This window comes from Mesocricetus auratus, unplaced genomic scaffold (assembly GCF_017639785.1).
Source record: "Mesocricetus auratus isolate SY011 unplaced genomic scaffold, BCM_Maur_2.0 Super-Scaffold_100015, whole genome shotgun sequence".
NCBI lineage: Eukaryota > Metazoa > Chordata > Mammalia > Rodentia > Cricetidae > Mesocricetus > Mesocricetus auratus.
The window spans coordinates 31,341,030-31,367,406 of NW_024429198.1; the positions used below are offsets into that span (position 1 = coordinate 31,341,030).

At 50.2% G+C, this 26,377-nt stretch overlaps 1 protein-coding gene across 5 annotated transcripts; it reads left to right on the forward strand.

Moving 5' to 3' along the window:
- The first annotated feature begins 1,385 nt into the window (after nucleotides 1–1,385).
- Tert (telomerase reverse transcriptase) lies at nucleotides 1,386–24,549 on the forward strand. Of its 5 annotated transcripts, NM_001281627.1 has the most exon segments (16): nucleotides 1,461–1,706; nucleotides 1,790–3,125; nucleotides 8,372–8,567; nucleotides 9,621–9,798; nucleotides 10,469–10,648; nucleotides 11,322–11,480; nucleotides 13,117–13,218; nucleotides 14,079–14,164; nucleotides 15,723–15,836; nucleotides 16,147–16,218; nucleotides 18,446–18,634; nucleotides 21,131–21,257; nucleotides 21,714–21,775; nucleotides 22,839–22,963; nucleotides 23,150–23,287; nucleotides 23,714–24,547. In NM_001281627.1, coding segments are annotated over 16 exon segments (3,387 nt in total). In that variant the 5' UTR covers nucleotides 1,461–1,487; the 3' UTR covers nucleotides 23,818–24,547.
- Nucleotides 24,550–26,377: the final 1,828 nt, after the last annotated feature.

A 26,377-nucleotide genomic window follows, 5' to 3' on the forward strand; every position in this document is an offset into this window, starting at 1 on the left:
TCCCCCCCTGCCTCCCTCCCTGCCTCCCTCCCTGCCTCCCTCCCTCCCTCCCTCCCTCCCTCTCTCTCTCTCTCTCTCTCTCTCTCTCTCTCTCTCTCTCTCTCTCTCTCTCTCTCTCTCTCTCGGCACAGTCTTACTTGGCACAGATGGACCTTAAACTCACTGTGTAGCTGGCCTGGTTTTGAGTGCCTCCTCATCTCCCTGCCTCCATCTCCCAAGAGATAGGATTAATGATACACCACCATGGCCAGCTATATTCTAATTTTTGAAACTGTTTTCAATGCTGGTTTCTTAGTTGTTGACACAAATTCCTCAGTCCGGTCCCAAATCTCCAAAGTAGCAGTATTCAGCAAACCTCAAAAACACCCCCTCAAAGAGACTTATGCCCACTAAACGGACTGCTAAAATAGCACCTGTAATCCCGAGCATTTACAAGGCGGCTGACCTCCTACAAGGGAGTAAATATGAAAAAGCGCCTGTCGGGAGGGCTCGAGGTCTGTTCAAATGCTAGTTCAGTGGATAGAAGCAATTTCCTCAGAAAGCTGAAGGCACCAAAGGTTATATTTGTTAGCATTTCAGTGTTTGCCAAATTCAGCACAGATTCCCTGTTTCCCAGCGCTTCAAACTTCAGAAGCCCCTAGCTACGACTCTGGGTAGTGTCACTACTGATGCCCACTACCGCCCCCCTCGCTAGTACTGTTAAAGCTGCCGGCCTCGAGTTAGAGGAGCTGCTATCCTGAGGTCGAAGTCTTTGGTTTAGCTGTGTGCACACGCTTGCTCAGTGACTCTGGTCTCGCCATCGTGCCTGAGTGGGAGATGACCAGTAGCTCTGTACCCTGGGGTGAAAGTTGCTGTGACAGTGAGAAAGGCGGACACACCGCTTCACCTGGTCCCCACCCTTTGGTGGTGGATGTTAAGGGAACCTTTTTGGGAGCTGAGCTTATGGTAGGACCACAATAAAGCTTTAAGAACCCGTACAGTAGAATTCCGACCCTAATCATGAAGCTTTACTGGAAAGAACTAGGACTGCCACTACCCACTGTCTGCACCGAACTCAGACAGCAGCGGCCGGCTCTGGAGCAGGGTGAGCCTTGGGTTCCTCCGCCTTCAGAACCTTCAATAAATCAAAGACAGGTGTCTTTGCTTGCTACCCCGCCCCAGTCTACACCACGTGGGGCCCCGAGCTCCGAGCGAAAGGGGGGCCGAGAAACTCTCTGTGGAGGGAAACCCTTTGCGACCACACCTCTCTCGGTTATTCTTAAATTCCCCGCAACCACTGAACCGTAGGACCACCGACAGAAAAGCGCCGTTTGTGCAACCCCGCCTCTTCCGCTACAAGCTTGGTTCGCTTCGATCCCGCCCCTTCCTCCGTGCCGACCCCGCCTTTTCCCGCCGCGGACTCTCAATGTCCGGGGTCCTGACGCTTTTCTGAGCCGCCCTACATCGAAGTTCCCGCACGTGGGAGGCCCGGCCGGATCTTGAGCGCGATGCCCCGCGCGCCCCGTTGCCGGGCCGTGCGCGCTCTGCTGCGCAGTCAATACCGTCAGGTGTGGCCGCTGGCAACCTTCGTGCGGCGCCTGGGACCTGAGGGCAGGCAGCTTGTACAACCCGGGGACCCAAAGGTCTTCCGCACGTTGGTGGCCCGGTGCCTAGTGTGTGTGCCCTGGGACTCACAACCTCCACCTGCTGACCTTTCCTTCCACCAGGTGGGATCCCCGTGGGTCGGGGACGGAGAGCCGGGAGGACGCGGGACAGCGCGTCTTGCTCAAAACTCTCTTCTCCTTACCAGGTGTCATCACTGAAGGAGCTGGTGGCCAGGGTCGTGCAGAGACTCTGCGAGCGCGGCGAGAGGAACGTGCTGACTTTTGGCTTCGCGCTGCTTAACGGAGCCCAAGGCGGTCCTCCCATGACATTCACAACCAGCGTGCGCAGCTACCTGCCCAACTCGGTGACTGAGTCTCTGCGCGTCAGTGGTGCTTGGATGCTTCTGCTGAACCGAGTGGGCGACGACTTGCTGGTCTACCTGCTGGCCCGCTGTGCGCTTTACCTGCTGGTGCCCCCGAGCTGTGCCTACCAGGTGTGCGGCTCACCCCTGTACCAAATCTGTGCCACCGCAGAAACCTGGCCTTCTGTGTCCCGCATCTACAGGCCCACACGACCCGTGGGCAGAAATTTTACTCATCTTGGATCCACACACCGGGTCAGGAACAGCAGTCACCAGGAAGCATGGAAACCCCCGCCCTTGCCATCTCGAGGGGCGAAGCGGAGTCTAAGCATCACCAATAGAAGTGTGCCTCCATCTAAGAAGGCCAGGTGCGATCTGGCCCCGAGACTGGAGAAGGGACCCTACAGGCAGGCAGTTCCAACCCCATCAGACAAAACATGGGTGCCAAATCCTGCCAAGTCCCATGCAGTGCCTATTAGTAGAACTACCAAGGAAGATTTGTCTTCCGGGGTGAAGGCACCTGGCCTGAGTCGCTCTGGGTCAGTGTGCTATAAACACAAGCCCAGTTCCACATCCCTGCAGTCACCACTGTGCCAAAATGCCTTTCAGCTCAGACCATATACTGAGACCAAACGCTTCCTCTACTCTAGGGGAGGTGGCCGAGAGAGGCTGAACCCCTCGTTCCTACTCAACAACCTGCAGCCCAGCTTGACTGGGGCCAGGAGACTGGTAGAGATACTCTTTCTAGGCATGAGACCTAGGACATCGGGACCACTCTGTGGGAGACGCCGCCTATCGAAGCGCTACTGGCAGATGCGGCCCCTATTCCAGCAGTTGCTTGTGAACCATGCGCGGTGCCCGTATGTCCGGCTCCTCAGGTCCCATTGCAGGTTTCGGACCGCAGCCCACCAGGTGGCAGGTGCCTTGAACACCACCAGCCCACAGCGCCTCATGAATTTGCTCCGTCTACACAGCAGTCCCTGGCAGGTATATGGCTTTCTTCAGGCCTGTGTCGGAAAGCTGGTGCCTCCGGGTCTCTGGGGTTCCCGGCACAACCAGCGACGCTTCTTTAAGAACGTGAAGCGGTTCATCTCCTTGGGGAAGTATGACAAGCTGTCGCTGCAGGAGCTGACGTGGAAGATGAAAGTTCAAGACTGCAGGTGGCTTCGCAGCAGCCCAGGTGAGCAGGGCTGGTCTCCAGCTGAACGCAGTAGGAACAGAAAAGGGAGACATGAGTGGCAGGAAACCACGGCCTCAGTGCCGCAGTGGCTTTATGCGGTCACAGGTCTGGGCAAGTCCCATCTGATGGTCTCTGACTCCAAGCTTCCGCCAGCCCAGTTTGTGCTAACCAAGATTCTTGTGCAAGCCCCGGGGCAGGTTCTCAGAGCTGGGGACACTGGCGAACAGATAAGCAGGTGGAGTGCATAGCGGCTAGAAATCCTGGCACCCGGTGAGGAGACGCTCCAGGAGGAGCTCCTACAGGCTGTTTATTCTTGATCCCCTTGTGGAACGGTGGTTCCATGCTAGCAGTGGCAGGTCTGTCCTGGTGGGAAGTGAGGCCCCTGCGGTTTGAGGGCTCTTCTGTTTCTCCCAGTGTGCAGATGTATGCTTGAGCTGTGGAGGTACAGGCTGCTTAGTCCAGGAAGGGTAATAAGGAACAACTTTCCTACAGTGAAGACCCCTGTCCCATTTTAGGTATGTGAGGGGACCCCCGGAAAGGAGCCTGCTGCAGGAAGGGGACTGTTTGTATTACTTGGGAGGTTGTAGAGCCAGGACTTCTGCGCCCTCACTAGCTCTGTTTAATGCTGAGGTTGGCCAATGGTAGCTACCACTCGCCCCCTTCCTTTCAGCCAGCCCTCCTTGTTGTGCCCAAGTTGCAAAGATCACCAGAGACCTCCAGGAAGACAGACCCACCAAACTGCAAAAGCAAGGTTTTATTGTTCATCCAACCATGACAGGGACCCCTGTCTAGCAAGCTGAGTAACAGCCTCCAGAGGGAGTGAAGTTCCCTGTCTGCTGCTAGGTTTTAAAGACAAAAGTTACAGGTTTACATCAGGAGGTACAGGTTGGTTTCTGATTGGTTGACATTTTGGAACAATTAGGAGAATTTCTTAAAGTCATATTTTGGCATGAAATAACATGTGTACCAATTATTCTCATTGGTCAGTGCTGAGAGGGAACATTCTGTGGTTTCTATGGCTTTGTCTTGTTACTTGCTGCAAGTGGCCTGTTGTACATAGATACCAATAGTTTTCAGAACTGTATCCTGGAGACTACAGGGGAGCTTTTGGTCTTCCCTGGAATTTCTTTTGTGGCCAATCAGTTCCCAGGAACCAAGTATCTAGGCAGCTGGTGGGGTGGGATGGGGCCTGGAGTTTCTTCGTGTTCAGTCTTGAACCTAGGCTCCAGGAGGCCAGGGGATCTGGAGTTTTCTTGTGTCAGAGGCCTATGTGTCTGTTCTGCAGCCTGTCATGGCCACTAAAGCAGGGGCTGAGTGAGGGTCTGGTCCCTGTATTTCTAAATTATTAGAAGTGAAGCCTTTGAGTTTAGTTTACACCTTTCACTCCTGTCATCAATCTGTGCATGTATGGAAGGGACCACACTCCCTATGCTGCTCGCCCCTCTCCCAAACAAACTCCTAGGATATTTACAAGTTAAGGTTACATGCCAAGCCATGTTTACCCACCGTGGGTGGCCTCTGGGAGCTCCAAAGTGAGCCTTTATCAATACACACCTGGATCTCCAGCTGCAGCAGAGAGCCTGTGACCCTTGTAAGCCATCCCACCTGCCACGCATTGTCATCTCATTCCTTTGCAGCCCAGGGCTCCCTTACCCTTAGCTGGCGGTGTCTGTTGCCCAGGGTTACGAAGACATCTCGAGAAAAGATACTGCAGCCCCTCACACATCCCGTCGTCTCCTAAGGAGAATGGCATAGCTCCTTATTCTGGACTCAAGCGTCTTCTTGCCCAGTGCCCAGCTTCATGATTGTTCTCCCAGATTTGTGTGAACATGTCCCTCCTGCTCCAAGAACCCTCTGACTTTCAGTCTCTCTGGACTTTTCTCTTTAAATTTTATTCCCGCCTCTTCAGTTTTTTGCTGTTGCTTTCTGTCATCATAGGTTGGGTATTTGGCTACACATTTCCTTCTGGATACTGCCTTAGCTGCACCTAGTGCTTCCATACGTGGTAATTTTGATATCAGTGGTTTGGGGGCATTTAAATTGACTTTGAGCTCTTGTGTAGTAGAGTCTATATCATACCAGTTATCTGAAGGTGCTGGAAACTGTCACTTCTGGCTGGGTAGTTTTCCTAAGTTCATTATATTTCTGAGTGCTGAGGTTCTTGTGTTCACTGTGTCAGGTATGTACAGGAAATGTCCACATCCTTTCCAGGCAGTGAAAAAAGAAGAGGGTGGATACCTCTGTCTCTGACTGGACAACCAGAGTTATTTCCTCTTGTTCTGGTAGTATTTATAGGCAATGTTGTTAAGTGTATGTATTAGTTACTAGTATTTATTTATTTGAGACAAGGTCTTACTATCTAGTCCCAGCTGGCCTGTAACTTGTTTATAGACAAGGCTGACCTTGAACTCACAGAGATCTGCCTACCCCTGTCTTGAGTGCTAAGATTAAAGGCGTGTGCCACCACACCCAGCCTGGATTTTTGTCTTTTTGATTAGAGAATCAAGATATTACATCTGTAGTGATATTTTTGTTTTGGAAGGGGTTGGCTTTGGAGCCCATCCTGGAACTCACTTTGTAGGCCAGGCTGGAGATCCCCCAGCCTCTGCCTGCCTCATGAGGGCTGGGATTAAAGGCTCGTGCTACCACCATCCAACCTGTAGTGATTTTTAAATGTAAAGTTTTTTTTTCCTTTGAGACAGGTTTTTGCTAAGTTACTCAGGCTACTCTCAAATGTGTAACCCTGTTTCCTGCCTCAACTTCTGGAGAAGTGGGGTAGTGGGTATGTAACACACGCCCCAATAACCAAGTTTGTCAACTGCTCAAACTGGCTGACCTGGGATTGCTTTTGGTGTTTCCCTGCTATGTCTTTTTCCCCTCTGTAAGTTTTGCTTTTAAACTTTTCCCATTCTTATAGATCAGATGGATCTTTTTCATAGCATGCAAGTGGATTTTTTATACATTGCCATGGCAGCTTACAGTTGTCACTTAGCTGGACAGCTGGGCTGGCTGACTTCCTTTCTTGTGAGAGGAAATGCATCTGAATGTGCTGCTGCTGTTATTTCCAGTTTGCTTTCATTGGCTTTAAATTTTTTATGGGTATGGGTGTTTTGCTTGTATGTCTGTGTACCACTTGTATGCCGAGTACCTACAGAAGCCGGGAGAGTGTGGGATTCCCTTCTGCTGGAGTTTCAGATGGTTGAGAGCCACCGTGTGGATGATGGGACTCAAACCCCAGTTCTCTGAAAAAGCAGCCAGAGCCTTACCAGCTGAGCCATTTCTTACCAGTTTGCTCTGAATTCTTGCTGCACCCCGCCCCGCCCCCATATCTTGCTGTCTGGGCAATCGTAAAGTGCATCTCCTTGCTGCACATGTTCTCACTCTGTTTTTACCTTTGAATGATGGGAAGCCGAGTGCACTGCTCTTTGCCAGCTGGCATTTGAACATAAAGGTACTTGAACTTGGGTCAGTATCTCCACTGCCTCCCTATCTCTCTGCCGATTCTGTTCTGCCCTCAATCTCTCTACTCCCAAGTTAAACATTCTTGTTTCTTAGGTCACTGCTCTATCTAGTCTTATCCATCCACACCATTTTCCCCATTCATTCATTCATTTTTAATGATTATTTTGTGGGTGTGAGTGTTTTGTCTGAGAGTATGTATGTGCACCACGCCTGGTGTTTGTCAGAGCTCCTGAAACTGGAGTTACTGTGCGCTACCGTGTGGATGCTGGGAACAAATGAAGACCTCTGCAGGAGCAGCCAGGGCCCTTGGCCACTGGGGTTTCTCTTCCGCCCCGCTCCTTCTGTCTTTGTTCACTCTGCCTTCTAGCGCGTGCCTCCTGGGGTCCCCCTTTCTCCTTCACAAGTTTCCTTCGTGTTTATCACTGCTGGTAAACCTAGCTTTATCCAGGTAAAGCAGGCTCCCACAGTATCTGGAGATATTATATACAGAGTGGTCTTCTCAGAGACCCTTGGGAAGGACAGCTATCGTGCCTTGTGGTGCATTGAACCCTTGTGTTCAGTACGACAGTGAGAACAGCCTGTTCTCTGCTTGTCCCTACACATCTCTGAACCACTCTGCTTGGTGGCAGTGAGCGTGTAGTCTGTGACGAAATAGTACAGGCCCAGCACCCATTGAGGTTTGCTTGAACATGTGTGTGGAGGCCTGAGGTTACATCAGGTGTTTTCTTTTTTTGTTGTTTGTTTTTGGTTTTGGTTTTTGGTTTTATGAGACAGGGTTTCTCTGTATTGTTTTGGAGGCTGTCCTGGAACTCACTCTGTAGACCATGGTGGCCTCAAACTCACAGAGATCCTCCTGCCTCTGCCTCCTGAGTGCTGGGATTAAAGGTGTGCGCCACCAACGCCTGCCAGGTGTTCTCTTTAATCACCTGCAATCTCTGATTCAGGTAGGATCATCTGACTCTGCCTCCCTAGCACTGGGATTGCAGGCACAGGTCACACCTCACCTGGCTTTTATACCGTGGGCTCTGACACTAGAACTCGGTTTTCCTGCCTCTAGTGCAAACACTTTACCAGCTGAGCCATGCCCCTAGCTCCCGTCTGAAGACTAGCTCTAGGAGTTGGTAGAGGCTAGGACCAGCCGAGTCAGTCCATCCCAAAAGATTCACTGGATAGTCAGTCACAAGGTTCTAGGTCAGACTCAGAAGCTGAAAGTGAATGGGAGTGAGAGACGGCTCAGGAGCATGGAGAGTCATGAATGACTGAGAGACGGCTCAGGAGCATGGAGAGTCATGAATGACTGAGAGACGGCTCAGGAGCACGGAGAGTCATGAATGACTGAGAGACGGCTCAGGAGCACGGAGAGTCATGAATGACTGAGAGACGGCTTAGGAGCACGGAGAGTCGTGAATGACTGAGAGACGGCTCAGGAGCATGGAGAGTGTGTAGGAGTAAGAGATGGCTCAGGAGCACGGAGAGTCATGAATGACTAAGAGATGGCTCAGGAGCTTTTCAATGGCAGTCAGCTGCATTTCATCTCTTGTCACTAGGCCTGCAGGATCCCATTACTGACATGGCTTTGTCAAAGAACTTTAGTTTACAGCCTGCCAAAAATAAGCCCGCTGCACCCAAAATAAAAAGGTTAAGCTAGTTTATTGATACATTTTATTAGAACCCAGCCTGTCCAGAGTAGCACCTCGTGGGCTCATCTTGGGGTCCCGTGACTTCCATGCTGGACATCATGGGTGTGGGGTGAGTCACAGGTGTTGAGTATCTACTGCTTTCAGGGAACAACTGTGTCCCGGCTGCAGAGCACCGCACGAGGGAAAGGATCCTGGCTGTGTTCTTGTTCTGGCTGATGGACGCGTACGTGGTAGAGCTGCTTCGGTCATTCTTTTACGTCACAGAGACCACTTTCCAGAAGAACCGGCTCTTCTTCTACCGAAAGAGCATGTGGAGAAGGCTGCAGAGCATTGGAGTCAGGTACCACACACGTCTGTTGTCTGTGCCTGCTGTTTACATACAGTGACTCCAACAGTGCCTGGCACCTGCTAGCCTGTCCCCGGGCCTTCAGGACACAGACTCTGTGTAGTCATTGACTGGAGATCCTGCTTTCTGCCCTGTAAAACCATAAGTTGGGCCTGCACCATCTGTAGGCGCGCTAAAGTAGGAGGAATTCACACCAAACAGGAGCAGAGCAGTGTACCTGTTTGGTATGTTAGTCAGAAAGGTTCTACCTTGTGTCCTGAAGGAAGTACAATATGAGGAGCCTCCTCAGTGGGGACCACAAGGATCTTCCCCAAGAGTTGGCAGAGGCTCTGAGAGGCTGAGGTTCTTTGCTTGTTGAGCTGGGATTTGCTCTACCAGGAAGGTACACAGACCAAGCTGTGGAGGCAGAGTAGAGGCCAGGCAAGGCCTGCAGAGAGCAGACTACCATGTTAACCAAGGTTGCCCTGGGTAGCCCTGGCCGTCTTGAAATAGCTCTGTAGACAAGGCTGGCCTTGAACTCAAGAGATTCCCCCTGCCTCTGCCTCCTGAGCACTGGGATTAAAGGTGCGTGCCATCACTACCTGCCTCCATGGTTCATGAAGTCCAGCCCTTGTTATGTGTTAAATATCATCCTCTGTGCCTGTGGGATCCTTAGCAGCCAGCACAGGACTTCCGATGTAGTTTGGCACACATGTGCCTGGGGTGGGCAGAGATGCTTTTTGCTTCACACCTGTGCCTAAGCCAGGTTATCCAGAGTGCAGCAGATTACTTCATATGTGCCCTGGCCAATAGGATCACCCAAGAAGAGAACACCGAGGGCAGACTATGGGACCAGATGTCCCAGGTGCAAACACAGGCTACATGTCATGTATCCTGACCAGACAGTTGTGTGGGTTGCCTGGTTGTCGTGAGTTGCTATGGTCCTGGATGTAGCCCCATAGCATGGCCAGGTGTCAAGTGACCCAAGCTCCTAACCACCCTGCTGGAATGTGTCTCTCATATTTCCCACACGTTCATGTCGTAATTCCACAGTGCTCTCTGTAACAGGCATCACCTTGAGAGAGTGCGGCTACAAGAACTGTCTCAAGAAGAAGTCAGGCAGCGCCAGGAGGCCTGGCCAGCCATGCCCATCTGCAGACTGCGTTTCATCCCCAAGCCCAGTGGTCTTCGGCCCATTGTGAACATGAGTTATATGGGCACCAGAGCCTTTGACAAAGGGAAGCAGGTGACTGCACTTGGCTCCTATACTGCCAGCTGAGCTGCACTCTGGTTACACAAGGGTTCTGAGCCCTGGAAGGACAAGGAACTAGCTGTTCCCGAGTCCAAAACTCCAGCATGTGGGAAGGCCCTAGAGATGGGAGATGGTCTCAAGAGCTTTGGGGCTTGGGACACAAACCTTGGGATCCTGACAGGTAGGGAGGACACTGTATGGCCTCCATGCTAGGAGCCAAAGAAACCAAGGGGGCAGCTGTTTCTCTTCCCCATAGCTGGATGTCCGCAACAGCTCTGACCCCTGCCAGTGCCTGTGTGAGCTATGTGGGGGGACTTGTCGTTAGTGATACCCAGAGGACAAAGTGAAGCTGTTGATGCCTCAGCTCAGCTGGAGGACCTTTGTGCGTGAAGTTGACCCTGAGCCTGACCCCAGCCCAGTGGACATGTCTCATTAGAAGGCAGTGCCCTTGGTGGTGGGTGAGAACAGGTTGGGGCAGGTTGGGTGAGTGTCCCAAATGCAGTCAAGTGGCTTAGTGGAATAGGTCTTCTAAGACTCTGGGCTACAGGAGTCTATTCTGAGATATCAGGGTAGTCTGGGCCAGTCTGCCAGGTTGGTAGGGGGATTCATAGGCTGAATGCTAGTGTAAGTGATTTCTAATGTGTCTTCTGTGACCCTGGCCCAGGCTCAGCATTTCACCCAGTGTCTCAAGACTCTGTTCAGCGTGCTCAACTATGAACTGACAAAACATACTAACCTTCTGGGGGCATCTGTACTGGGCCTGAATGATATCTACAGGACCTGGCGGACCTTCGTACTGCGTGTGCGCACTCTGGACCCAGCACCCAGGATGTACTTTGTTAAGGTGATCATTTGGACTCCTGTCTATCACATTTGCTCCCATGGTCTGGACTCTAGGGACCTCCTTGGAGCAGCCAACATGGGTGAACCTATTGTAGGCTCAAGCTGGTGGTTGAGAGTGCTGGTCCTACTAACATATGCAGACCAAAGATACTGTGACCTCCTGTTCTCTCTGGAGCAGGGGTACCCCATACTTCTGGGATAACCAGCTCTCAGAATAGCCTTGTATGGGTCCCCTGGACTGTGCACTCCAACTCCTCTGGGATCTGCCCTATAGGAGAATCCCATTGGATGCTGGGTCCCATTCAGAGAAGTAGCCATGCCTGACTCTTGTCTACCACCAGGGCCTGCATGCTTCAGTATCTGGGTTAGGCAGGGGCCCTGGCAGGCTGTGAGGCTCTGCAAGGAGAATGTAGGCTTTCCTTGACCTAAGGCCCTCAATCTGGGGTAACGGGGTAGAGAGAGGAATGTAGACCCACTATGCCCCAGGTTCCTTTGTCTGGAACAGGAAATTTGTGGGATAGGCATGTGTGGCTAGGCTGGTACAGGAGCATGGAGTATCTTTCTCCTGTCTCTCGATCACGTACAGGTTGGAACCCAGACACCAAGGACAGAGCCAGCAGGACCCCTGGGCCTGAGCCCAACCGTGCTTAGTAGTGTTCACATGTGTTTCACAGGCAGATGTGACAGGGGCATATGATGCCATCCCCCAGGACAAGCTTGTGGAGGTTATTGCCAATATGATCAGACACCCAGACAACTCGTACTGTATCCGCCAATATGCAGTGGTCCAAAGAGATAGACAAGGCCAAATCCACAAGTCCTTCAGGAGACAGGTAAGGCCATGGTGGGCTTCCGTCTGTGCTGTGAGCATGCTGGTGACACAGGTCTTCTCATGCCATGAATATCTGGACTCTGTCAGTGACACAGGTGAGGCTGTGATAGGTCCACATTTCTGGCGTGTCCTCATGTGGACATGCCTGTGGCTTGGGTGTCCATGGTGCCAGTGATCATTTGTTGGACCCCAGCCTGCCTCCCTCTACAGGACTCCCAATGAAGCTCCCCCAAATACCTGCTTCAATGGGCAGGTGGGGTCTGCAGGTTCAAAGGCGGAGGAATTTAGGCCTGGGAGAGGCGCTAGGCAACTTCCTTTCCCTATACGTAGGACATATAAGACTCACAGGCCAACTTTAACTATACATGTGTGATATGTGTCGTGGCCATGTGGCTTCTGCACCAAAGACATATTCATAATCACTACACCCAGGTGATTCCCTCCCTGCTCCGGCCAGAGCAGCTACCATGGTGCCTCTGTAGAGGCTAGAGGGCAACGTGTGTGTTATTTTCTCCATCCACTGCATGGATCTGGGGACTGAACTTAAGTCATTAGGTTTGGTGGTAGGTGTCTTTACTTTCTGAGCCATTGCACCAATCCCAAGGAAACACCTGAAGTTGTGCATTTCTCTCTAAGACCCCTCAGTAGTCATTCTGGCATTTTGTCAGCTCATTATCATTCAGTTCAAAACCTTCTTTATTTATTTATTGCAGTTTGTGATAAACTCTTTAGTGATTAAGAAGCTTGTTACTTAATTATTTTGAAAATGCAGGCATTTTCTATTTATATTGCTATTTTTTAAAATAAATTTTTATTTAAATTAAAAACAATCTTATTTTACATACCAATCCCAGTTCCCTCTCCCTCCCATCCTCCCATGCCTCCTACCAACCCCTCATCCCACCTCCATTCACTCCCCAGTCAGGCCTCCCATGGGGGTTCACCAAAGTCTGTCACATCATTTTGGGCAGGGCCTAGGCCCTCCCCTGTGTATCTAGACTGAAAGAATACCCCTCTATAGGGAATGGGCTCCCAATACCTATAGTGAGAAATCTTACTATGCACCTGTGGCGCTGACCACGCCCCTTTGGGCATGGTCACAGGTGCGTACGTGAGCATGTAGGACTAGATCTGGGGTGTCAACGTTACTCAGAGACTCCAGTGTTCACATGTCTGGATGCCTCACACCTGGCATGCTCGGAATTGTTCCTGTGCTGTCAGTAGATGGCACTGTATTCCTTCTAGTGACAGCCTGTCTAGAGGCATGGATCTTGGTGGCCACTGGATCAAAAGAGTCTGTTGCAGAGGATGAAGGAGCCATCCCCTCCCTAATCCTGTCAGCTCTTCCTCCTGACAGCACATTGTCTCTTTGGAGGAATTGGGGTGCTACTTGTGTTGGGACTGTCAGTAACCACAGCATTATGGGGGTGTCTGACCTGAGGAAAGCAGACTGTGGTGGAACCTGCTGTTTCTGTGGCTCTTCCTGCTGGGGTGCTGGGCTCTCCCTTTTCCCAATGAGACTCTATGATGGAGTGTTTCCACGTTGTCCTATTGTTGAGCTGTGCTGTGGCTGTCCTGTCCAGAAAACCACGTGCCTCTCTGCTTCCCCTCAAGTGGTCACCTCTTCTTTGCTGCAGGTCTCCACCCTCTCTGACCTCCAGCCACACATGGGCCAGTTCTTGAAGCATCTTCAGGACTCAGACACCAGTGCGCTGAGGAACTCCGTTGTCATTGAGCAGGTCCTCGGGCTCCCTATTACTCGGCCACACCTGGTGGGGTCTTCCTCCTCTACTTGGCTATTTGCTTCAGTGCAGGAATGTGACCAACATGTTCCTTGGTGGACAGCTCCATGACCAAGGCCCCTGTGGCAATCCCCATGGCATGACCAAGACTCCCCAATTGCTACTAAGGTGGGCGTGCTAACACTATCGCTCTGAAGTGCCCTTCATACCCTCTTGTCCCCCATACTCCAGTGATCCATTACTGGTAAAAATATCTTCTCCCTCAGTTTTGACCTTTTTGTTTTTGTTTTTTGTTTTTCGAGACAGGGTTTCTCTGTATTGCTTTAGAGGTTGTCTTGGAACTCGCTCTGTATACTAGGCTGGCCTCGAACTCCTGAGTGCTGGGATTAAAGGCATGCATCACCAACGCCTGGCTTCACCTGTTTTTTTTCCAGTGGGCACGTTGGACTTGATCTGTGGTCCCCATATTGGCCCACTAAGTTAGAGACAGCGTTTACCTATGCCTCTACACACAGGAGATCTCTTCCTATAAATCAGCGGTTCTGCAGAACCTCCTTTGTATATATTCTACCTTTGGGGCAGCCATGCTCACTGGTTGGCTGGTTTTCCTTTGGCTCAGTGGGGTACTGTGTGAGCTCCAAGTTTCCAGACATAGTTCTGTAAAAATATAACAGGTTACATGGCTGCTTTGTAAGTTGCATGCCCTGTCACCTTGAGTCAAATTCTACCTGGTCATGCAGGGACACTTGACCCTGGCCTCACCCTTCTTTACCATGAACACCTGGTCTTAAGGGGGCATCTGGGGGCAGAGCTCTGTATCCTCATACTCATCTGTCTACATGTGTCTGCCTTTCTAGAGCTTATCTCTGAACGAGGCCAGCAGCAGCCTGTTCGACTTCTTCCTGCGCTTTGTGCGTAACAGTGTCGTGAAGATCGGTGGCAGGTGGGCACAGGCGTGGGGCAAGTGGGCAGAGGCTGGGCGGGTTCAGATAACTAGAGACATCCTGACTGCTGAGCGGCGTGCTTGCTAACTGGCTACAGCCCTTAGAAGTCTATCTGACTGGCTTCCTCTGCCTCATTTCTGCCTCCCCACTCCCCTTTATAGAATTTTCCTGCCCTTCTGCGGGCTGGGCCACAGGCAGGGCTGCCTACCCATGAGGCCCTGGGAGCTCCTAGCTGAGCATGGTCCCAGTGAACTTAATAATTTTGTATGCCTAAGTTCCTGTTGTCACTTTGACAAAGTGGCAGGGGCACCTCACCTGTGCAGCCAGGCATGAGACACATGTAGCATCAACAAAGAGCGCAGTGCCTAATGGCTGGGTCCCCCTGAGACTCCCATGAGCTACAAGCCAGAGAAGGTACCCTTTGAAAAACACTGCTGTAAGTGAAGGGAACCCAGACTGGCTCAGGGCTAGAGCTGCCTAACAGCCCATCAGCCTGCAAAAGACATAGTTTGTATGTCTGGATCAGATGTGAGGTTGGGTGTTTGAGCATTTGGTTGCATCTTCTGCACCCAAAGTTCCCACTTGGAGAACAGAATGCACTTGGCGCCTTTTTGCTGGACTGATAGGAGTCCATGATGAGTGCCAATACAGAACGGAATTCCAGGCTCACACCCAGGTTTAATAGAGATGAGGTCAGGCAAGACAAGAAATATCTGACTACTAAAAGTGACAGTATGTGTTGGTGTGTAATTGGAAATGTTCAATACTCATGCTAGGAGTCCACAAGCTACAAGTGTACAACTGGGTGTTTTTTCACAAACACTACAAAGGGTGCTCCTGGGTCCTGATAATACTGAGCACAGATTTATAAGTCTTTGTCCATGTAGTAGATAACTTAATCCTAGTGTGGGTCAGCCCGATACACTGAGAAGTCAGGTCTGTGTGCACTGTGCCTGGAGAGCTTCCTGACAGATACTCGAGCAGAAGGGACAGAGTCCATGCATGGGGTTAAAGGTCAGCTCATATCTACTCTTTCTCACACACGAGTTCCCTGGGTAAGTTCCCTGCCCTGATCATCTGAAGGCACCTACCTCTGCCGGCACCCACATGTATGTTTAATCGAAGGGTACCATTAGGTTCTCTGTAAAGAAGGCACTGACAATTTTATGTGGCTATTACCCAGAATGTTCCTTCACTAATAATCTGTTACTAATTGTCCAGGATAAATATTCAGTTCAAGAGCCTGATTGTTTATCATTCTTGTTTAAAATCTAAAAGTTTAAAATAAAAATAAAATAGCCTGGAGTCAGTGAATGGGGTTGTAGCCCCTACCACTCCAGGTTGTAGTAAGAGTGGGGAATGGGTAGTACTTAGTTTGGTGTCTTTTGGGGTCTTGGCAACTGACAGTAGTAGATACTGTTTGCTATAGGTCTTGAGCATGTTTACAGAATAGCATCTGTGCGTATTCACGTATGTCTGTGTACATGTTTATACATGTCAACTGTGAATGTGAAGCCCACCGTGGCTGCTGCTTCTAACCACCACTGCCATCCCCAGGTGCTATGTCCAGTGCCAGGGCATCCCCCAGGGCTCCAGCCTGTCCACCCTGCTCTGCAGTCTGTGTTTCGGGGACATGGAGAACAAGCTGTTTGCTGAAGTGCAGCAGGATGGGTAAATGCTTGTTTTTATTGCTCCAAAGGCCTGGGTCATGGGTTGCTATATCTTCAAGTTTCCATCTCACTGAATGGGTGTGACAGTTGCTTTAATCCCAAGATGTAAAGGCCATTCATTGCCTTCACTTCATGAAAAGCTGCAAAGTGCCCCAGAGCTATGTCTGTTAGGAAGACAGTAAAGCTGTCGTTTCTCTTCTTTTGAAATATCATTTTGTTTTGTCTTTGTGCGTTGTGACACCTAAAACATTTCAGGTTGGATCCCCTACAGGTGGATTTTGTGTGAAAACTGTCAACATGTCTCATTTTAGGCTGCTTTTGCGTTTTGTTGATGACTTTCTGTTGGTGACACCTCACCTGGTCCAGGCGGAAGCCTTCCTCAGGTAAGGACCATCATGCCTGCGTTTCTGCCAAATGGTTTTGATGTATGTATGACCCAGGCAGTATATTTAATCGGTTTGCAATTTTGTGTGCCTGGAGCTCATGCTGTCACCAGGACCTAGTGACATCTCTATTAAGTGGCAGGGGCACCTCACCTGTGCAGCCAGGCATGGAGTACCCCCAGCACCAAGGAAGAGAATACAGCACCCATGCCTAATCCAGCATGGTCTTGCTGAGGATGCAGTGTGGAGGAGACCGGGTCAGTGCCAGTATTTGGAAAGTCTTCAGATGAGACTACAGGCAATAACTTCCATGCCTCCCAGCCGAGCCCACAGAAGGGCTGTTTGCAGAGGCCTGAGGTGAGGTACTCAGCCCTTCTAGGATATGCGAGCACAGCTATCTTAGGTAGAGTTTCTATTGCTGTGAAAAGGCACCATGACAACAGCAACTCTTACAAAGGAAAGCATTTAATTGAGCTGGCTTACAGTTTTAGAGGCTTAGTCCGTTATCATCACTGTGAAAAGCGTGGCAGTGTGCAGGCAGACACAGTGCTGGAGAGGTAGCTGAGAGTTCTGCATCTTGATCTGCCAGCAACAGGAAGTAAACTGTGTGCCACACTAGGTGTAGCTTGAGCATATGAAACCCCAAAGCCTGGCTCCAGTGACACACTTCCTCCAACAAGGCCACACTTATTCCAACAAGGCCACACTTCCTAATAGTGCTACTCCCTATGGACCAAACATTCAACCACATGAGTCTGTGGGGTCCATACCTATTGAAACCACCAGGACAGCCATTCCTGACAACTTTGAGACTTCACACCACACCATGAAGAACAGGCACTGAGTGAACAGGTCCATGGCTCCGTGAAGTAACTTTTCTTTATGGATTGTTAGGAAGAGACCAGAGAATTTGGACTTACTAAACATTGGTGTTTTGAGACATGGCTGTTGTATCAAGAGTGGTTATTTTTCTTACATAATATTCATTCATACTAGTAGGTTATAGTGTGTATTCCAGGCTGTTTATAGTATGTAGAGGTTAGGTTGGGGTTATTGGCTGGTTGTAAACTTAATTTTTGTGGCTCAAGCTAGAATTGGACGCTGCAGCCCTGCTTCAGAGCAGAGACATCAAGTGAGGTTCCTCGGGCACTACAGAGTTTGAGGATTTCTTCAGATCACATGTTATAGAGGAGGCCCCTCAGACACTGTGAAGTTTGTAGACCTTTTAGGGTAATTGACAAGAGGGAAAACCTGAATGTGATTAATTAAACTTGAGCCCTCAGAAGTTGTCACCACTGAGGTTTTGGTGTTCCCAGTATCCACTGGCCTGTCTGGTGGAAACACTGACTGCTGTCCGGTTCCAAATTTGCCCACCAGGGTTCTGTGCACTTTCTAGCGTAGTGTCCTCGAGCCCAGTAGGTTGTGCATGTCGAGGTCTGTAGAATGAGGTGAGAACAGCCCCAATGTGTCCCTGTCACATCTGTATCACTCAGAAGCCACATGGCCCATACATAGGCAGTGGCCACTGGGCACAGAGGACACTGCTGCTGTTGAGGAAAGTTCCAGAAGTCAGTTTTGTCCCTAAGACCTTGTCAGGGAAGTGACTCCAAATCAGTGTCAGGCCACCGGGTGACAGGACCACTAGGTGGGGCTGTCCATGGACACCTGAAGGAAATATTTACTACAAGGAGCTGGCCAGGGCAGCTGCAAGGACTGACTAGTCACAGGCAGGCAGATGGCATCAAGTGGCCACACCCGTGGGATGGGAGCCAAACTTCTGCCAGACTGCCACTGTGAGGAAGGGTGCACATCTGCCTTCAACTCTCCAGGGAGGTCTTCGACTCACAGGCAAGCAGTCAGTTTAGCATTTACTGTAAGGGGAAGCAACCCACATCTACAGGCATCTCAAAGTATAAGAAAACAGGCTTTTGGGGTAATGGCAGAGGGTGCCTTGCTACATGGACGTTAAGGTATGACCATCAGAGAGTTATGTGGACCTCCCCAAGTGTTTGACACCTGGCCATCTTGTTCTGAGCTGGCCCTATTGCTTACACAGAAGACAGGCGCTAGGCTACAGTCCAGAGCAAGACAGTGTCTGGTGTTCCATCAGGGTTACCCACAAGGACCCGCTCGCTCTCTCTGGTCCCAGAACACCTCTGGGTATCTTTGTGGCATGTGTGCTGAGTGCTACCTGGGTCCCACAACCAAGTTTTCCTCTCTTACTCAGGGCCCTCGTCCGTGGCATCCCTGAGTACGGCTGCATGATAAACTTGCAGAAGACAGTGGTAAACTTCCCTGTGGACGCTGGTACCCTGGATGGCACAGCTCCACACCAGCTGCCTGCTCACTGCCTGTTTCCCTGGTGTGGCTTACTGCTGGACACTCAGACTCTGGAGGTGCTCTGTGACTACACTGGGTAAGCACACCTGGCGGAGCTGAGGACCCATGAGCTCCAGGGGGCAGAGGATGCAGTGGGGTGCTCCATCCTGCTTCCTGCTTCTGGGCACGAGTAACCATGAGGCCTGAAGTGATAGGGGCCTGGAAATGGACATGTGGGCAATATGAGAACATCTTCAGCCTTGTCCCAAGTCTCCTGGAGACCATGGAGCCAGGGCCCTTCTCTGTATTGAGGTATAAAGGGTTGGGGGGAGGAGAGGAGTTCGTCTCTACCTACCAGGAGCTCACGGTCCAGCTTTTTAGTGTAGATAAGACAGATTTGAGATGGACAGAGGTGAAAATATCTGGGCCATTGCTTTTACGAGTAAAAGCATGAAAATTGTGTCATGTTGATAGCTGTCTGTTCTGAGCTGGGATCCAAACTCTCCTGTCTCCATAGTGCTCTTTGGAAGTTCACACCATAAGGGAAGAGGTGGGTGCATATAAGCATCTGTGCAGGGACCTTATCTGCTGCCATTTCTGTCAGCACAGGCCTGGGCTCAGCCTTCCTGTCTGTGTGGTGACTTGGACCAGTCCCTGGGATTCAGCTCAGATTTTTTGGCTTCACCCTCTGCCCCCAGATCCACTTTTACCACCCCAGCCCCCACCTCAGTGCTCAGCACACCCAGTTGCTCCTAAAACCATCAACTTGCCTATTCCATTCCCCATGAGGGCCTGAGATTTTGAGGATAAAGTCCCTGGCTCCATCCCCTGGCACTCGTCAGTGTCATTGAGTAGTAAGTAAAGCAATCCAAACAAACAAACAAACAAACAAACAAACAAAACCATTTCCCTTCTGAACATACAGCTAAAGCCAGAGAACAGCACAGCCTTATGGGAAGCCAGGCTGGCCTGGACAGGGGAATTGGAGAACACTCTGACACGTAGACCAGGAAGGCCCATGCTCAGAGCAGCTGTGAGCTCATCCATTGAGACTGCAGCATCGGTATGCTCAGCTGAACTGAGGATCCTTCTGTCTGAGCCAGGGACATTGTGTCTAGAGGTCAGCCAGAGTGACTAGCAACATTGTAAAGGGAAAGCATTCTGGTAGGAGTTTCTTCTCCCCAAAGCATGGCTCACATGCAACGGGTGAAGAGAACTGACAGACACCGCAGTATAGATAGCCATGTCTTCCAGAAGAGCAGTAGAGCTTTAGGATCTGTGGGGAATTGGTGCAGGACCCCCATGGATAGCAGTGTATAGTGCTTAACCCTCACAAAATGCTTAGTGTGTGCATGGACTCTGCATGTATTCACATACGCTTTGAGTCGGTCAGGCTAAGGCGGCATCTCTAGAAAGTGACACTCACTGGTACTGTGGTCCTTAGACCGCCCATTTAGTGATTGCACATCTTCCTGTTCACTCTGGAAAAAACAGAGACTACCAGAAATCTTACTGTTTTACAAGTGAGGCTGGTTTATCTTGTCCTTTGACCTAAGCAGTGGCACAGAAGTTGCTACAGAGCACAAAAAGCAGCCTTATCCTGATGCAAACAGTGTTTAATGGCAGGAACCCTATTTCAACATCAAAGTGTCCAAAAGCATGTGTAGAAGGTATGACTGGGATTGGGGAGGTAACTTGGGTTAAGAGTGCTCGCTGTGCAAGAATGAGGACCTGAGTTCAAAACCCCAAAACTCACATGAAAAGCCAGGGTGGTTACCTGCACCTGTATCCCCAACACTGTAGGCAGAGATGGAGAAAAGTTGGTCATAGGGGCTTGCTGGTTGCCAGCCTAGCTCCAGGTTCAGTGAGAGATCTTGTTTCAAGGGAATAATGTCCAGTGTGAAATAGCAAGACACCCCTTCCTCTGGCCTCCATCCACATGCACAGGCATGCACTCACACATGCATAAAAAGTTTAAAAAAAGTTTAAAGAATCTTAACAGAGGTAACTGTGCCTGTCGCCTGTATTCATCTTTGAGAATGATGCCAGGTCACTGAGTGACAAGAAGGCACCACCCCTTACCTTCTGTCCTGCACTTATCCCATCTTATAATTTCATTTCCAAAGCATCCTGCAGCCTGCAGGTGGTTTAACACCATTATAGGCATTTCCTACTATTTGCTGCCACTGAGATCTGGCTGAAGGTAATTTTCTGCTCCATTCACAGCCCTATGCTGGGAAGGTGCTCTGCCAGGCTTCAGCCTCTTAAAGAGTGATTTCCTGTATGATTCCCCTTGTGATTTTTTTCTGAACTGTGAGTTTTGACGGCTCGTTTGCCACTGATGAGCAAAGATGTCTGGTGATCCCAAGCCTGGATAAAATGGATATTGTTCACTGCATCTGTTTGGGTTTGGTTGTCGGGGGCTTTGGGTGGTGTTGTGAGCATATCCCGAGAGCTGGGATGTGTTCCGTGTGTGAAGATCCGCCCTCAGCGTGTGGCAGAGAGGGACAGGAGGAGGAAGGGCGTTGGTGCTGGTCTCTCAGAGGAGAGGTCGGTGTGGGAATCACACAGATAGGATACCTTTGTGTTGCAGTTATGCCCGGACCTCAATTAAGGCCAGCCTCACCTTCCAGCGCACCTTCAAGGCGGGGAGGAACATGCGACAGAAGCTCTTAGCTGTTTTGCGGTTGAAGTGTCACAGTCTGTTTCTAGACTTGCAGGTAAGCAGATAGCAGCTACCTCATCTGTTATGCAGTCCTGTTCTTTGTGTGGGGGCGTGTGCATGGGTATATGGGTGCAATTGTGTGCAAAGAGCACGTAGACATCTGCATGTGTACCTGAGCATCCCTGAGCATCCCTGAGCATCCGGCCTACTCATCTCCATCACTCCTAATGCCGTCATCAGTCCCCACAGAGAGGGAAGCTCCCTGGATCCCAGCCTTGGCCTTGGGCTCTCAGGCCATTGCTGCTGAGTTCTCTGTCTAGGCAGAGCCTCTGTGGTAGACTTTGGCCTCTGCTCCCTCACGCTTCTTCCTCTCTTGATGACACTGGGGGCCTGGCTGGATTTCCTGGGTTTCCCACACAAGTGGCTTTCTTATCCCATTTGGCAACACAGAAAATATTCATTTGTGATCCGAGGAATGTTGCTCATGGCTCTCTTTCTGTTGGAACTCCAGATGAATAGCCTTCAGACAGTCTGTATCAATGTGTACAAGATCTTCCTGCTTCAGGCCTACAGGTGAGTCATGAACTATGCCACCACTAGAGGGAGACACAGGCCAGAAATGCCAGCCATGCTGTCTGCTGGGGCTTCCATGCCTAAGGCAGAGCTGGCTAGTTGCTCCCTAATTGGGTGGCGTGCTGGAGTGGGGTTAGGAAAAGCAGCGTTCAGTTGAGTCTCCACACAGCTCCGTATCTGTCACATGAGAACTTCTTTGGCTCTCTCTGTACTGGAAGCACATGTGACCTAATGTGCAGACCGGAGCCTGTGGCTGGCTGTCTTGAGACAGGGGAGGGAGTTGGGGTAAAGAGCCCCCCAAGAAAGCACTCAGAAGGCATAGGATGAGAAAGGGTAGCAGGGGGATTCAGAGCCCCCAGAAAGCAGAGCATCAGATCCATTGCTGATAGTATCACCAATCTTGCACTCTAAATGGCATGACAAGGATACAGCCTAAAGCAGCCTGGCCATCATGGTGCCCCACACATTGGCTTGTGCTTCTGGAACATTCTTGTCCTTGGTTTGTCCTGAGAACCTGGGGCTGGTGGCTGATCAGTGGGAGCCATTCCCAGGTTTCAGGTAGGGAAATCGTCTCCACCTTAAGTCAGGTTCCTTAGGCCAGACCCCGTGCCATTCATGACACAGTCACATCTCTACCTGAACACGTGACACAGCATAGGTCCTTTCTTCTGAAGTTTCCTGTAGGGATGACTCATGAAAGGAAGGCTGCTCCTCAGAGTTGTAGCAGAATCCAGAACTCTTCCTGCAGTTGGCAGATGGTCACACCAACCACAGGCCAGATCTACGCCACTGCGGATCTGTCCTCCTAAGTAACCTCCCCGGTCACTGGATCAGAGTATGGAGAAGAGCTTGTGCTGTGGAAGACCGGGCACAATTTCAGTGTCAGGCAGTTTTCCCTTGCTGTGATCTGAGGTGACGATACATGAGGCACTTGGGAGAAATGTGTCCGTATACATGTATGAAGACACGAGCACACATGCTGAGTGTTCATTTGCACATGTAATTGCATGATTCAGTGCATGTACACATTTACCAAGGGCACACCCCCCCGGCTCCTGCCCAGGTTCCATGCGTGTGCGCTTCAGCTTCCCTTTGACCAACATGTTAGAAAGAACCCCGCATTCTTTCTGAGCATCATCTCCAACATAGCATCCTGCTGCTACTCCATCCTGAAGGTCAAGAATGCAGGTACGTGGATGGCCAGGACCAGCATTCTTGTGCAGGGGCTGGGTAGCCTGCACTCATTCTGGAACGTGTGCAGTCAGCCACCATTGCTGGCCTAGGTCCTAGCTGGCCAGAAGGGTGTTGGGAGTGCCCTTGGAGGGCATGAGGCTCTGGGGCTGACTGGATTCTCAGCCTCCATTGCTCCCCCAGGAATGACACTAAAGGCCAAGGGTGCCTCTGGCTCATTTCCTCCTGAAGCTGCACGTTGGCTCTGCTACCAAGCCTTCCTGCTCAAGCTGGCTGGTCATTCTGTCACCTACAAGTGTCTCCTGGGACCTCTCAGGACAGGTAAATGAGCTTCCTCCAAATGGCCCCCAAATCTGTCCTTGAACACTGAGTGCCTAGCCCATCTCCATTTGCCTGAGGAGGAGCCCACTCAGGCAACTCTGGGTGGGTGAAGCTAGGCTTCTAGATCACAGCTTCCGACTTCTGCCTCCCTGCTCCCTCAGGAGAGGCCCATGGGGTGACACGTTTCACTTTTAGGAACCCTCTGAGTCTCTGCCTGGTCCCTTCACCTTCTCTGGTCTGCTGCTTCCTAGATGCAGGGAGGGATCCTCAGGTTTCTTCCTGTTTCTATCTTGTTGTTCCTGAGGTCCCTGTGAACCCACTGTGGTGGTGATGGTGGTGGTGTGTGTTCCTGGCTGGGGAGGAACACATGGCCAGGGCTTGACCTCCTCTCTTTGGAATGAAAATTGAATACATTCTCTGTTGCAGCACAAAAACAGCTGTGCCGGAAGCTCCCAAGGGCAACAATGGCCATCCTTGAGACTGCCGCTGACCCAGCCCTAAGCACAGACTTTCAGACCATTTTGGACTAACCCCTCCCCTTCAGCTGGATGAACATGGGCATTGTAGCCTCACCACTCCTGGATGCATGCCACAAGAGGGACTGACCTGTTGTGAGGCCAGTTTGCCCTCCAAAACATGTGCCAGGGCTGTAGTATGGGGGTTGTCCCTGTGCCGTGTTTCCTGTGGTGGACTTGATTTCTTTCCTGATGCCCTCCGGGGAAGCAGCTCCCACCCCTCTCGGTGGCAGGGATCCACTAGCCAGTAACACCAGACAGAGGAGAAGATGCCTGGGCACTGGGACAGTGTGCACGGATGTGAGATGCCCGGCCCTGTGTCTCTTCACATCTAACCCATGGAGCCTTTCCCAACGGGGTCACAGTAGAAAGTGTTTTTGGGGGGCTTACAGTTTTAAAGGTTTAGAATCTATGATCATCACGGTAGGGAGCATGGCAGCAAGGAGGCAGGCATGGTGTCTTCTCACGCCTAACCGAGGAGCCTTTTCCAATGGGCCAGTGGGGTCAGAATGTCTCAGAGATGAAAACAGGACTTTGAACTGATGTGGGGGTTTGAAGATGTGTAGTCCCCACAGACCCGTGTGTTCAAATGCTTGGCCTATTGGAATGTCACTATTAGGAGGTGTGGCTTGTTGGAGGAAGTGTGTCTGTCACTGTGAGGACAGGCTTTCAGGTCTCATATATGCTCAAACTGTGCCCAATACACAGACGACTTCTGCTGCTATGAATAAAGATGTAGAACTCTCAGCTCTCCGGCACCATGTCTGCCTGCTCGCTGCCATGGCCCATGATAATGGACTAAACCTCCGGAAACTGTAAGGCCAAGCCACCCCAACTGAATGTTTGTCTTCATAAGAGCTGCCGTGGTCATGGTGTCTTTTTACAGCAATAGAAGCCCTAACTAAGACAGCCAGTAACCTAAATTACAAAATACATAGAAGCCAAATTCAGGGACTGCATGTCTTAGTTTACTTTTCTATTGCTGTGATAATGACCAAAGCAACTTATGTAAGTTTGGGATTTTTTTGTTTTGTTTTGCTTTAATTGGAGCTGAAGCTGAGCATTTACATCCTGATCCACAAGTACAAGGCAAAGAGAGTTAACTGGGAAATAATAGGACTCTTTCATTTGTGTTTTATATTTTTACAATATTCTCAGAGTCCACTTTAATTTTCAGTGATAGTCTGACACTTAAGGAAGTGGTAAAAGTTGAAATCAGACAGGTCACAGTCAAATCAAAGGGGTCGCACTGGGGATATTTCATAAGTTCTTCAAAGCTAAGATTCCTTGGCAGCATTTGACATTAATCATGGCGGCTGTCTACGGAGATCACTGTGGTGATAAAACAGGGTGGCGTGTGTTAGTACTGAAGCAGACAGGAGTCACACACAAGTAAAGAGTAAAGTGTGAAATTGTTGTTTGTCATATACTAGTTTGAGGTACCACTCAAAAAGACTTCTACTTGTATGTTTTCTGATTCCCCGCCCCCTTGGCGTTTTCAAGACAGGGCCTCACTATGTAGATCCTGGCTGTCCTGGAACTCACTCTGTAGAACTCACTCTGTCCTGGCTGGCCTCAAAATCACAGAGATCCGCCTGCCTCTGCCTCTCAAGTGCTGGGATTAAAGGCGTGCGCCACGATTCCTAGCTTGTTTCCTGAATTATTCACCACTGACTCCACACTACGGACCCTTCATCACATTCAAACTGCCTGACCATCTCCTTTGCATAAACTTTGTTTTTCATTCTTCTCTAGCCTGATCCTTTCTTCAAATCTTATGAGTCTCCCATCTTTGGTCCTTTCCCTTTGCTCAGCCCACACTCCAGGGGGCTTTATCTCCTTTCCTTTATTTCTCCTTTCGTTTTTTAAAAGTTTTTTTCCCATTTTCCCTTGTATTGAAAATAGATTCCATTTCCATACACTCTATCTTGATTACAGTTCCCCTCCCTGTACTCTCAGTTCACCCATACCTCTCCCCTCCCCTCTGGATCCATTCCCTTTTTGTTTCTATTAGAAAAGAACAGGCTTCTAAGAGATAACAACCAAACATGATAATGTGTAAGACAAATTATCACATGGAGGCTAAACAAGGCAACCCACCAAAAGGGAAAGAGCCCCCAAGAACAGGCATAAGACTCTGAGACCCACTCATTCAAACTCTGGTCCACAAAAATCTGCACTGAAAGCTATAGTGTAAATGCAGAGGACCTGGTGCAGACCCATTTTGGCCCTGTGCAGTCTTTGTAGGTTCCCATGAGCCTTGCTTAGTTAATTCAGAGGACCTTTTCTTCTGGTGTCCTCTGTCTTTTAACACACTTTCTGCCTCCTTTCTCGGGGTTCCCTGAGGTTTGAGGGGAGGGATTTGATGAAGACATCCCATTTAGGGCTGTGTGTTCCAAGGACTTTTTGCATAGTGTTTCTTCTGCTGCAGGAGGAAGTTTTTCTGATGAGGACTGAATAAAGCACTGATCTATGAGTATAGCAGACTACCACTTAGGAGTCATTTTATTAATAACTTTTTAAAAACCAGTTTTGTTTGGTTTTGCCCTAAGTCTCTGGACTACCTAGTCTCTGG

What these genes read in the sequence shown, in the direction of transcription:
- Tert (XM_021234257.2), top strand. Translation starts at nt 1,488, where the DNA reads ATGCCCCGCGCGCCCCGTTGCCGGGCCGTGCGCGCTCTGCTGCGCAGT. An exon ending in CTGACCTTTCCTTCCACCAG is followed by an intron (nt 1,707 to 1,789) that starts GTGGGATCCCCG and finishes TCTCCTTACCAG; the next exon opens with GTGTCATCACTGAAGGAGCT. An exon ending in CTGCAGAGCATTGGAGTCAG is followed by an intron (nt 8,568 to 9,620) that starts GTACCACACACG and finishes TCTCTGTAACAG; the next exon opens with GCATCACCTTGAGAGAGTGC.